Raw genomic sequence first — 13,093 nt, 5'->3', positions numbered from 1 at the left:
TTAATAGGGAAAAACACTGTGTAGTGTAACATTTAAAATGATCATTTTTAGGCTGGGAAAGAGACACAGATTTTTTCTGAAGTCAGTGGTGATACTTATGAAGTGCAAATCTGGAATTTTCTTGGGGTATGCTAAAGTAACAGAAGAATGGCCTTAATATTTAACTTTAGCACTGGGTTTACAAAATAGGAACCATGTAGTCTAATATTTTCTTTTTTAAATATTGATCTAAATTGTTAAGCTTATAATGAATATTCATCAGTTTTAGTTTTGAATCCTAGGTTTTGCAACATGGCTCAATCAATGAGGGGAAAAAAAAGAAAAATATTAAAATCTTTGGATGTTGCAACACCTTCAAGTTAGGGTATTTGGGTTTAGGGATGGTGTTTCTTGGTTTTTTGTGGTTGATTTTGTTGTGATTTTTGGTTGTTTGGGTTTTTTTAGAATCTTGAGGGCCAGCTATGAATTGAAAGTGTTTTTAATTTGGAATATCATGCTGATTTAGTGTTGTTTATTAAAAGCACATTTTCATATATCTAGTGTTCCTACAGAATACTCCCATGTAGGCGCCATCTGATGTAATGTCTGCATACTGAATACACGTAGGTGCATCAGAAATGTAGTCCTTATGTGAGAACTCTAAAATCAATCTTAGTTAGGACGTATGTTTTACAGTAGCAACAGTATAAACATTGTATTGTTATTTCAAGATTATACTGTTAGCAGGAATTTCTCAGCATCTGAAGTTGTAGGTTTTATCACTGTAGAGACGTTAACTGTACAGTGGTGTAAATCAGAATTAGAGACGATACAGCAGCTTCCTTAATTATTAACCTAATTAATGGTGTGTCTTCAATCTCTCCTTCATGTTTACAAGGCTTTTATCTGTATATACTCAGTAATGGTACTGTAGGTCTGCCTAGGTGTGTCCCACTTGGTCACTGATGATGATCTTTCATGTTCAGCAAGTTCAGTATTAAGAACGATCAAGTTGGAAAACAAAAGAAGCAGTGGCTACAGCTTCAATATTTTCAATTTAAATTGAGAACTGAAAATACAAGAATTACGAAGACAAGAAAAGTGGACTAAAGAATTATGTAGAAGACTTTAAAATATTTTAGGTTTAACTTTTAAGAGTAGTTTTGTTTTTATTTGAAGCTGTTAATAGTAATATTTAGTTTAATGACTACAATAATTAAGCAGTCTTGTTCACCTCAGTCTCCTTCTGTTCCTCTTTTCACCTCCCCCTTTGTTTCTTGACGTGCTTGTACAGTGTTTCTGTCCACTCAGTCGTGGGAATAAAATACAATCCAAGTGCTTTATGCTTCTAGAATGACACAAATTGTCTTCAGTTTATAATGTAAGTTTCAATAGCATGAGCTTTATAACTGCAAATTATCTCATTAACTTAACTTATCGTGAAGTTTTGATGCCACGAAGATGATCACTTCTCAGTTTATGATCTGAACTGAAGACAAACCTATTCAGACTGTTTAGTTTTGAAAAATTAGTTTGACAAAATAAATCTGTTACCTTTTGTGAATCAACTTGAAAATAGTCTGACTGCCTTTCTGACATCCTTTTCAGGATGATGATCCAGAACCTCAAGCAGCAATTGCAAGCGCATCTAATGTTGGTTACTTGTTTTTGGGTGAGATGGAAGAGACAAAGCAACAACCAAACAATGTCCGAGCTAGTACCAACAAGTTACAAAAAGATGTAGGACTCAATGAAAAAGCAAGGTATGCCTTTGTCAAAGGATAGTAGAATTGTGCTTTAGGCAACTTCTTGCCAAGTAATGTGCGGATAACTTATTTACACAGAGAGAAGTTCTATGAAGCTAAACTTCAGCAGCAGCAACAGGAGCTTAAGCAATTAGAAGAAGAAAGAAGAAAAGTGATTGAAATTCAAGAGAAAATTCAAGTGTTACAGAAAGCTTGTCCTGACCTTCAAGTAGGTAGAATGTATTGCTTGGCTTTCTTAAGCTGTTGAGCAACATAAAATATCTTTCACACCATTTTTTCCACTATAAAAATTGGAAACAACTCAATGTTGGTAATATGTGTATACTATAAGCAGCTAGACTTCTAAGCCTAGAGCAGAGCTCTGGTTATCTCATTCCACTGTAGGTTCTTGCTTAGTGATTGCTGTATTGAGCTCTAATTTCACTGTGGTTTGTCCTCAAAAGCCTTGATTTAAACTCTTCAAAGATAGAGAATCTTCTGTGTTATTTTTAGCCTGAAATTTATCTGTCCGTACCTGCTGGTCACTGCATCTTCACTCTTCTTTGTAGTCATTTGCAGGGTCTGGTATTTTGAAACAGTATTGTGTCTTGTAAGCATGCTCAACACTTTGTTCTATTTAGACTTAACTGCACAGTGCTCTCCTGTTTCTCATACTCTTTGAAGATGAACTTCTGTGAAGTGAGCAGTAAATTATCAATACTATGCATCTACAGCATTATATTATACTATACTACATAAAAATAAGTTTGGTTGATTCTTGGTGAAGCTCTGAAATGGGGATTTAGCCTTGATTCAAAAACCCTGTTTCACTGGATACGTTCTGTCTCATAAAGCCTGAACTGTGTTGGGTTTTAACAGCAGTTTTAGAAAGCTATTATACTCTATTTTGCCATTTTGCTTTCTCTTTCAGTTGTCAGCTGGCCTGGGTAACTGCCCAGCAAATAGGCAGACTTCACCAGCAACCTCAACTCCAGCCGTGAATGAGTGTAACACAGCTGGCAAGCCTTTACTTGAATTTGATGAATCTGTACCAGTAGGCAATGAGGTATTTCATAATTGAAATTCTGTGACTTAGAAAGACGTTAGGAAGGAAAAAAGTTCTAGGTAGCTTGGATACATTTTTAAGTACTTGGCATGGGGAGTGCAGTAGTAGCCATTTTAACAAAGTGTGTATAACAACTGTGTTTCATTTCTGGGAAGAAGTAATTATTGACCTGAATTAGCAAGAGATTTTTCCCCAAATATTGCACTTGTTGCCAAATATTGATGTGGAAGTTGAGTGGATTTTGAATTTGTACTGTGACTGTTTGATAGCGTATACCACAGGCAAGTTATCCATGAAGAAAATGATGGCAGCGTCTGAAACATAGTTAATCTTCTATGCATCTTCCTTCCCCTTTTCTCCCAAAATTCATGTCTTAAATAATGATCTGAATATTACTGTCTTTCTGAAAATTGTGCTAGCATTTGTAGGGGTGGAGGTGTATATGATGAAAAGTATTTCCTGGCTAGACTAGACATCAGAAACAAGTATCTGAAAAGTACCTTTGTTAAAAGACTTTCTCTGTGGGTTGCATTAGCATTCTTTTAAATTTCCCTTTAATAGTTTAGGTGAGGCTGGGTAGTTTGGCTTGTGTCATTAAAAGCCAAATTTTCTTTCAAGGTCTTAGTTCTTTCTGCTAAAAAGAAACTGTTTCTAAAGTGAATGTGCCAATTTTTTTCAATGTGCAATTGCTGACACGCCACAAACAGGTTGGGTTATTAATTATCAAAATATGTAGGGATTTTTGTTGGAAAATGTGTTAGCTCCAGCTCTACCAACTAGTTCAGTTGCTTTCAGGCTTGAGTACATTGTCGCTTGCCTATATCTCTTAAGTCTCTGTTTTCCAGTTTAGTTCACTTACACAATTGTTTTTGTGTGTTATGACATTGTTATGCTCCTAACATGTTTGTAGAAGTATCTTGCCATTTATGCTTTCACTGTATCTAATTTAAGGTAGATAAAGGCTTCCTTCTACCTGTCCATTTCCCTTTATGTGCTCTTCTTTGTAAATCATGGTTTCCTTAAATGTTATTCAAACATGCACTGCAACTTGAAGCTTCTGCAGGTTACAGAAAATCTTTTTGTTGTATCCTCTACTTTGTTATCAAAGTATTTGGCACAGTTTTCATACTTCTCCAGAAGGTAGTATTCTGTCACGCTACTCAAAGAGCTAACTAATAATGCATAAATTATGTGATAAAATCAGTGTTGAGTGAAACGTGCACTGTTTTTCTTTAAACATTCTGTCCTATAATGGTTGTTTACCTTCTTAGATTTTACAGTATATGTGATAAATAGCAGCTTTCTGTGGTGTGGATTCAGTTAAGTATACGACCAATGTCTGAACAAACAGGTATCAGTATAGTATCAAATACTGAAATTTTAACATGCTTTAGTTTAGATTTTCTAATGTCTTGCATTTTACTGCAAACAGTTATGGTCTGAGATGAGAAGACATGAGATTTTAAGAGAAGAATTGCGACAGAGAAGAAAGCAACTTGAAGCTTTAATGGCTGAACATCAGAGGAGGAGAGAGCTCGCAGAAACAATATCTACTGTTGCTGCATCTGTTAAAAGCGAAGGATCAGAAGCTCAGCATACTCCGCAGCAGAGCAGGATGGAAAAGTAGGAACAGGAGTTGCACTCTGTTAGTCAGTGGACGCTGCTGTTGTTTAGTGAGATGTTGGACTTGGGGCAGTTTCCTGTTTTCATCTGAGCACTGACTATGATGTTAGAGCAGTAAATTAATTTCTTGACTTCTAAAGTGACTGCTAGTTGGCAACTTTCCAGTTTTATGGGTCTTCCCAGCATATTTAGTCTCCCCACTCCATAAATGGTGAAAAAAATCATCTAGGGAGAGGAGAATGTGTGGAAAATGCCAAATGCTCAGAGTAATTTTCCTTCATCCCTACACCATTTATAACAAAGTAATAATTTTCCAAAACAGGAAGTAATTTTAGTTAACTGTCCCAGTATCAGAATAATACTAGTTTCATTTTGCATTGGTGAGATAATGTTTAAATTAATTTTGGTGTGGCTTGATTAACTGAAGATACAGACTTGTAATTGTCAACAGATTGTTTTAATAATTTGTCATAAACTAAAAAAAAAGTACTCCCACCTTCCCAAACATGACCCCCCTTTTTTTTTTCCTCCAATGTTCACTAGGACAATGGCCACCTGGGGAGGTTCTACCCAGTGTGCACTACAGGAAGAGAATGCAGATGAAGATGGTTATCTCTTTGATGGAGCTGGTCAGGCAGAAGAAGAGGAAGAAGATGTGTCGAGTTTGAATGACAGTTTCTCTGTTTATCCCAATAACAACATACCAGAAAACACATATTTTGTTAAAGAAAATAAGGATAGGTTAGTGACATTGGGTGCTTATCTGATGTTTGGAAGGGGTAGAAGCAGCATTGCATTAACTATAAGGCATCCTTTTACAGCAATGTGAAATCTTTTTCTGCTTGCTAGGGAGCTGCAGTGTGTAACTAATTTGACTTTCTTCTGTTTTCATTTGTATTAAATGTTTGCTGTTGAGCTCTCTAGTTGTGTTGCGGTAGCTCCTTATGTTCCTTTGGTTTTTTAATTAGCTTAAAAGATAACCTGTATGAAATTTTTGCTGTGATACTTCTGAGTCTCTTAAAAAAAAAAAAAAAAAAGTAATTCAGAGTTCAACTGAATCTGAAATTTTTGCTTTTGAATTGTTGGCTTTTGCAGCTTTGAAAACTATTTCTTACTAGATTTTTTTAATTATGAGTATTTTTAACTCTTGCTACCTGATTGATTTCCTTAAAGTTTGTGTGACTAAATGAAAATACTCTGTTAAAAGTAGTATGTATCTCTTCAATTGATTTCTTCTGGTTTTGATACCAAAATAATTTTAGCAAGTAGTGGCCAGGGCTGGGCCTCTTTAACTCTTAGTGTATTTTGTTGGTGGCTTCTGTTTTCATCTGAGTATATATTATATATCAGTAATGGACAATACTAGATCCAAGATAATAGAAAAGATCCAGAAACATCCTTAGTGTTTCTTTTTGACAGTAGTTGTCAGTTGGGTGGCTGTTATTTCCTGTTTGTTTAGGGTAATGTTGGATTCACAAAACTGGATGGGTGATTAGCTGGAGTGCTGAAATGGCCTGTGCCAAGTGAGTTGTTGATCTACTGCAACTGAAAAATAATTTGAATAATGGAAGTATCATTAGAAGAAGTTGTTTGAAATGAATGCTTTTATCTTCATTCTCCCTTTTTTTTTTTCCCCCCACCTAGGTGGAAAAATTGCCGTCCTCTTTCAGCAGATGGGAATTATCGTCCATTGTCCAAAGCCAAGCAGCAGCAAAACATAAGTATGCGACGTCAGGAAAACCTTCAGTGGTTGTCTGAACTTTCATATGTGGAAGAAAAGGAACAATGGCAAGAGCAGATCAATCAGCTGAAGAAACAGCATGAATTTAGTGTCAGCATTTGTCAAACTTTGATGCAGGATCAGCAGGTAGATGTGAAAAGCAGTTATTTTGCTGGTTTTATTTTGTCTTTGCAACACGTGTGTGTCCTGTCCCGTTCCGCGCCCCCCCCCCCCCCCCCCCCAATCTTTCCAGCAATAACTTCTGGTTTTGGTAATTTGGTCACTGTTGTGTATTTTCTTTCCACAGACCCTCTCTTGTCTTCTACAGACTTTGCTGACAGGCCCTTATAGTATGATGCCAAATAATGTTGCATCTTCACAAGTACATCTTATTATGCATCAGTTAAACCAGTGTTACACTCAACTGACTTGGCAGCAGAACAATGTCCAAAGGTATGTTGACTGTATTGGTGTTTGACTGTGGAATTTGAAATGTTTCAGTAACAGAGACCATGGTTATGTGAATAAAAGATTACAGATAATAGTTAAATAGGAGACTGTTGAACTTCTGAGTTGATTACAAGCTTTTGAAATTGTATACAGCATTTTTGGTTGTTTTTTGCACTACTGCTTTAATGCCTTTGAGGTGGTTCGTCTTGAATAATCTTGGCATCTTTTCCAAAAATCTGTTGCGATAGCTTTATTTGGCTTTTTTGGTTTAAGCTTGCTTTCCTTGAGTATGCTTTTATGTCTGTGGTCTTTGCTAGACTACATGGCAAGATTCTGTATTCTAATGGTTACGGAAAGATGGTGGAAAAGCTTTTTGTCCTTTCTTAGTGTTGTCAGTCGGAATTTATGCTTGCTTTCACTCTGTTCGGAGGTACTACTTCTGAACAATGATGTTATTTTTTTTAAAAAAAAGGATGTAATAGTAATTTTAATTCATTGCATGAAGGATTAAGCACTTCATCTCTGTTTTGTGTTTGGCAAGTGGTATATAGTTACTGGCCTCTTACATAATATTTCAAGGTTATAAATACCTAAAGGGTGGGTGTCAAGAGGGTGGGGCCGGGCTCTTTTCAGTGGTGCTCCATGACAGGACAAGGGGCAACGGGCACAAAGTGGAGCGCAGAAAGTTCTACTTGAACATGAGGAAAAACTTCTTTACTCTAGAGGGCAGCAGAGCCCTGGGACAGGCTGCCCAGGGAGGTTGTGGAGTCTTCTTCCCTGGAGATATGCAAAACCCACCTGGATGCAGTCCTGTACAACCTGCTGTAGGTGAACCTGCTTTAGCAGGGGGGTTGGACTAGTTGATCTCCAGAGGTCCCTTCCAACCCCTACCATTCTGTGATTCTGTGAAGGTAGTTTCAATGCCACTTCTGCAAATATTTTGTATCTTTGTTTCTATTGAAGTTTTTTTTTCACTCTGCTTATTTTTTTACCATCTAGTCAATTCTGTTGTTGTTATTTAACTTCTGTAAACATGACCACTAGTACAGAGTGGTTGGTTTTAAAACTGTTCCTGTCTAGAACAGAGTTAAATACAAGCTGTTGTTTTTCTTGAGTTTTTCTTTTTACTAACTAAACGCAGCAGTTCTTTATATGGAGCAGGTGAAATAATATGAATCTCAAATCACTTCAGTATAATTTTACAGCTTTCCCTTGGCATTCTTTTTTTTTTTCCCCTCTAAGTGTTTATTTTTCCTTGTTTTTAAGGTTGAAACAAATGTTAAATGATCTTATGCAACAGCAAGAACAACAGTGTCAAGAGAAGCCATCAAGAAAGGAGAGAGGCAACAGTGCACCACCACCCCCATCACCCATTTTCTGTCCGTTCAGCTTTCCTCCACAACCTGTGAACCTGTTTAATGTACCAGGATTTACTAATTTTTCTTCCTTTGCTCCAGGTGAGTATTACAAGTAATAGGAATTTCAAAAATATCTGTTTTCAGTTAAATGAGGAATCTTCATGTGGGCTTGCTGAAACTCTGTGACTTCCTTTATATTGAAATGGTCTTAAACAGTACCTTCATGAGTCCATATTATCCTAGCAGTTTGTTAGTGTTTATTGATGAACAGTTGTATATTTTGACTTCAGTATAAAAAGCAAGGCTTTCTTAATAAGAAGTTGGTTACAGTCAAAAATATCCACTCCATAAAGTTAACGTTTGAAATGTTCTTCATGCAACTTATGAAAAGCAATGTTTGAAGTTTTTGCATATCTTCAGCAATCATAATTTTATGTTGTCGCACAATGGGTCTCAAATTTGACTGTATCACATAGATAAATGAGATAGTATATTCTGACTTTCTTGTTTGTTTTGTAGGTATTAACTATAATCCAGTGTTCCCTTCTGGTTTTGGAGATTTTGCACACAACATTTCCCCACACAGCAGTGAGCAGCAGCAGCAACAACAACATTCTGTAGATCATAATGCTTCTGGGAAAACTGAGTATATGGCATTCCCCAAACCCTTTGAAAGCAGTTCCTCTAATGGAGCAGAAAAACAAAGGTATTTAATGTCACAGTGCAGCTCTGCTTTAATAATTTTTCCTCTCTCTCTTCTTACTTTTCTGGGGCTTGTGGGAATTCATCATTCTTTTAGGGAATTTATTGTAGTGGAATCAGAAGATGAGCTTTACTTCTCTGGTTTCCAGTTCAATTTTTTTACTTTTTTTCAGTAAAGTGTTCTGCTTTTCTGTATATTAATTAATGTATCATTTCATTAATATTTTAAGATCAAATACAGTGTTGGAGTGGTTTTGTGATACTTTTTTTAAATGGAGATGATTTCATATCCATGTTTTTTGAAACCGAGATGTTTGAATAACTAGAGAATATAATTTCAGTGAATGCTTATTTTTTTTTGTGCTACATTAGATTGTAGTGAATGTTGTTTTAAGAAATGTTTTGTCCTATAGTACCATTTGAACACAGGAATAGCTGCCTAAGTATATTCAGGTTGAAATCGGTGTTAAACATGAGTTCTTCAGGTGTCTTCCATCTTCCATTTGGCAGGATTCTTGCTAGATCTTTCTTAAATGTTCAGCAGATGACTAAGTAACTAGGGCAGATAACTTGCATTGTGGATAAAGCTGTTTGCCTGGTAATACATGCTGTTTCTATCTGAGAGAATAGGTTATGATATGTTGTGGTCTGTCTGTCTTTTCTTTCTTTCTAACAGAAGGAGTCATAGACAAGCTGAAGAGGAAATGGAAAAAAGATCAACTTGGCGTAGTGATAACCAGGAAATGAAAAAAGATGATCAGTCTCAGCTGAAAGCAGGTTTTTCAGTTTCAGTACAAAACATTGCTTCCAGTCATAAAAATCAGTCTGATATGAGCAGGAGAAGAGAGTTTGATGAAGAGTCTTTGGAGAGTTTTAGTAGCATGCCCGATCCGGTAGACCCAACTACTGTGACAAAGACTTTTAAATCTAGAAAGGCATCAGCGCAAGCAAGCTTGGCATCAAAAGATAAAACACCCAAATCAAAGAATAAGAGGAAGAGTTCTCAGCTAAAAGGCAGAATTAAAAATACTGGTAGGTTGTAAAGTAATCTGAGATTTGGCAAACTGAAGTTGGATTATAATCAGAATAGTTTGGGTTGGAAGGGACCTTTAAAGGTCATCTAGTTCCAAACCCCCTGCAATGAGCAGGGACATCTTCGACTAGATCAGGTTGCTCAGAGCCCCATCCAACCTGACCTTGAATGTTTCCAGGGATGGGGCTTCTACCACTTCTCTGGTCAGCCTGTTCCAGTGTTTCACCACCCTTGTAAAAAATTTCTTTCTTATATTCAGTCTAAATCTGCCCGCTTTCAGTTTAAAACCATTCCTCCTTGTCCTGTCACAACAGGCCATGCTAAAAAGATTGCCCCCATCTTTCTTATAGGCCCCCTTTAAGTACTGAAAGGCCACAATAAGGTCTCCCTGGAATCTTCTCTTCAGGCTGAAAAATGAAGAACTGGAAGTTTGCTTTCCCAAAATTCAGAAGTCTGACTTTACTCTGACTGACCCACGTCCCTCAGGACTGTGAACTCCACCAATGTGTGATCACTGCAGCCCTGGCTGCCTCCAGTCTTGACATCACCAATTAGCTCACTTGCATTGGTGACCATCAGATCCAGTATCACATCCCCTCTGGTAGGGCTGTCTATTACCTGGCTTAAGAAGTTTTCCTCAGTGCACTCTAGGAGTCTCCTGGATTGTCTACAGCTTGCTGTGCTACTTTTCTAGCACATGTCAGGGTAGTTGAAGTCCCCCAGCAGGACGAGAGCCTGTGAGCGCAGAGCCTCCAGCAACAGCTGGAGTAAGAAGACTGTCCGTGGGTGGCCTGTAGTAGACACCAACCACAAGGTCCCTTTTGTTGCCTTGGTCTCTAATTCTTACCCTTAAGCTTTCAACCTGCTCGTGGCTATACTTCAGAGACAGCTCTTCACACTCGATCCATTTCTTGATGTAGAGGGCAGTGCCTCCACCCATCCTTCCTCACCTGTCCCTTCTGACCAGCTTGTAGCCACTGATAGCTGCACTCCAGTCATGGGATTCTTCCCATCGAGTTTTGGTAATGGCAACCAGGTTGTAGCTTTCTAGCAGCATGGTGGCTTCCAGCTTCTGTTTGTTGCCCATGCTGCGTGCATTGGTTGCCCAGGCTGCTGGCTGTGTCATCTTCTTAGAGGGACACCCCTTAATTCCTTTGAGGGATTTCTCTGGTGTTTCTCCGTTAGCTCCTATTACCTCAGGAGCCCCTGGCTCATCTCTGTAAGACTGCAGGTGTGCTGCAGTGTACCCAGCACACCTCAGAGGGACAGACTGAGGACCTTCACTAGTACTCCGTCCTTCTAACCATGGCGTGTCACCCCACAGCTTGTCATAGGCAGCACTGATATTTCACCGTGTGGGTGACAGAGCCCTGGAACAGGCTGCCCAGAGAGGTTGTGGAGTCTCCTTCTCTGGAGACACTCAAAACCCGCTTGGACGCGTTCCTGTGTGACCTACTGTAGGTGGTTCTGCTCTGTCACGGGGGTTGGACTAGATGATCTTTCGAGGTCCCTTCCAACCCCTAACATTCTGTGATCCCCTCCCCCTTCCAGTCTAGTTTGAAACTCTGTCAATAAGCCCCACAAGCTCCTGTGCAAAGACCCTCTTCCCCCTTAGGGAACAGTGGATCCCATCTGATGCCAACAAGCTGGGTGCCATGTAGGCCATCGCATTATCAAAAAACTCAAAATTGTGGCGGTGGCACCAGCTCGAGAGCCATGTATTAATAGACTGGGTCTGTCTGTTTCTTCTGATGTCGCTGGCCGCAACTGGAAGGAGAGTGGAAATAATAACCTGTGCTCTGGATTCCCTCATCAACCATCCCAAGGCCCTGAATTCTCTTTTGACTGCTCTTGGGCTACACATTGCGGCTTCATCGCCACCCACATGGAAGAGCAGTAGTGAGTGACAGTCTGAGGGCTGCACCAAGCTAGGGAGTTTCCTAGTGGTGCCCTTAATGCGGGCCCCAGGGAGGCCACAGACTTCCCTAAGAGGGGGCTCTATTCTGCATGTTGGACCCTCTGTTCTCCTCAGAAGGGAGTCTCCTACAACTATAACCTGTCTTTTCTTCCTCACGGAGGTGGTCCTGATATGGGGAGGGTAGGCCTTTCTGACCTTGGCAACACTTCTAGTGTAAATGGACTGTCCTCCATATCATCCATTGTCTGGCCTCCCACATCCAGAGGCTCGTACGTGTTGGTAGAGAGGCACCTGGGGGAAGCAAGATGGGCAAGGAGGGAGTTTGCCTGCCACCCTGAGCATGGATTTGTCTCCGTTCGCCCCTTCCTGTTAAGCTGCTGCCTTCAGCCTGGTAGGGGGAGGATACAGGATCCCCTTGATCTTGATAATCATTACATTCTAGGGAATTTACTATCCATAAGTGGTACCTATAATAATGAAAACAAGTTCTTGAAATATGAATTAATTTTACATAATGTAACTACATAAAGTTTTTTTTAGTATTTCAGTAAATAAAAAGCATAAGTGACGAGGACATCATGATTTGAATGGATAGTGGTTGCAGATACACTTAAGATCTGGAATGAGCCAACAGCGGAGTCTTCCTCTTCAGTGTGTCTTCATGTTCGAACTGGATGACTAGCTGAAAGATGTGATTCAGTAAAATACTGAATGAGAAGAGAGGGACAGTACTAGCATGTATAATACTGTTCCAGTCACTGAGGATTTAGTGCTACTGTATGGCTTCAGCGTACAGATTTTTTTGGCTAGGAAACTTCTTCGGTGTGTTGCATCTTTGAGATTGCCCTCAAACAAATTTTTAGATGTATTAAAACATTTTATAGACTATTTTTTTTATTTCTTTTCATTCCCTCCCATTTAGGTTATGAAAGTGCAAGCGCTTCTAGTGTGTGTGACCCCTGTAAGAGCAGTAAAAGCAGGCACTCCGAAGAGGTTGTTCATGCAAAGGTGTTCAGCAAAAGGAATCGGGAACAATTGGAAAAAATCATTAAATATAGTAGATCTACAGAAATGTCTTCAGGTATTCTTTTCTGAATGTCAGTAGTTATTTTCTGAACTTCTTCGAGTAAAGGACCTCCATATGTAGTTGCTAGTGTATTATTTAAAAGCAGTGTATTATGACAAGAAGGCAACACTATACTTAGCATATGGGTTTTGCTTTTCAATTTCTAAGGATGCTGTAAACAGAAGTGTATAAAAAGTTGGGTATTGATTGCTTTTGGGTGTTTTCTGCAGATTAGGTACTTCATTAAAATAGTTTAGATACAAACCTGTAACTGTAAAACAAGCAAAAACCTATCCAACTAGAAACCTTGCCCATTTGTTGGTGTTTTTATGGGAAGATAACTGCACTTTGATAAGCATCTAAACTACATCCTGTACTGCGTACGTGATTTCTTTCTATCCATGCTTAAAGGAGCTCTATCAAATATCATTCA

The 13,093-nt window shown here is 38.7% G+C and overlaps 1 protein-coding gene across 3 annotated transcripts in view; it reads left to right on the top strand.

Annotated features, from left to right (window-relative positions):
- PCM1 (pericentriolar material 1) overlaps positions 1 to 13,093 on the top strand; it is a 42,104-nt gene that overhangs the window by 13,606 nt on the left and 15,405 nt on the right. For all 3 annotated transcript variants that reach the window (XM_086464513.1, XM_086464514.1, XM_086464512.1), the window contains 11 exons: positions 1,588 to 1,742; positions 1,824 to 1,953; positions 2,656 to 2,790; positions 4,223 to 4,413; positions 4,957 to 5,154; positions 6,058 to 6,280; positions 6,441 to 6,586; positions 7,850 to 8,040; positions 8,461 to 8,647; positions 9,320 to 9,675; positions 12,517 to 12,675. In XM_086464513.1, coding sequence (XP_086320639.1) covers positions 1,588 to 1,742; positions 1,824 to 1,953; positions 2,656 to 2,790; positions 4,223 to 4,413; positions 4,957 to 5,154; positions 6,058 to 6,280; positions 6,441 to 6,586; positions 7,850 to 8,040; positions 8,461 to 8,647; positions 9,320 to 9,675; positions 12,517 to 12,675 — 2,071 coding nt within the window. The remainder of the gene's footprint in view (positions 1 to 1,587; positions 1,743 to 1,823; positions 1,954 to 2,655; positions 2,791 to 4,222; positions 4,414 to 4,956; positions 5,155 to 6,057; positions 6,281 to 6,440; positions 6,587 to 7,849; positions 8,041 to 8,460; positions 8,648 to 9,319; positions 9,676 to 12,516; positions 12,676 to 13,093) is intronic.

The sequence above is a fragment of the Leptosomus discolor genome, chromosome 4 (assembly GCF_034619465.1).
Source record: "Leptosomus discolor isolate bLepDis1 chromosome 4, bLepDis1.hap2, whole genome shotgun sequence".
NCBI lineage: Eukaryota > Metazoa > Chordata > Aves > Leptosomiformes > Leptosomidae > Leptosomus > Leptosomus discolor.
The sequence above is the reverse complement of the archived record's forward strand: the minus strand, read 5'-3'. Positions and strand labels throughout refer to the sequence as shown.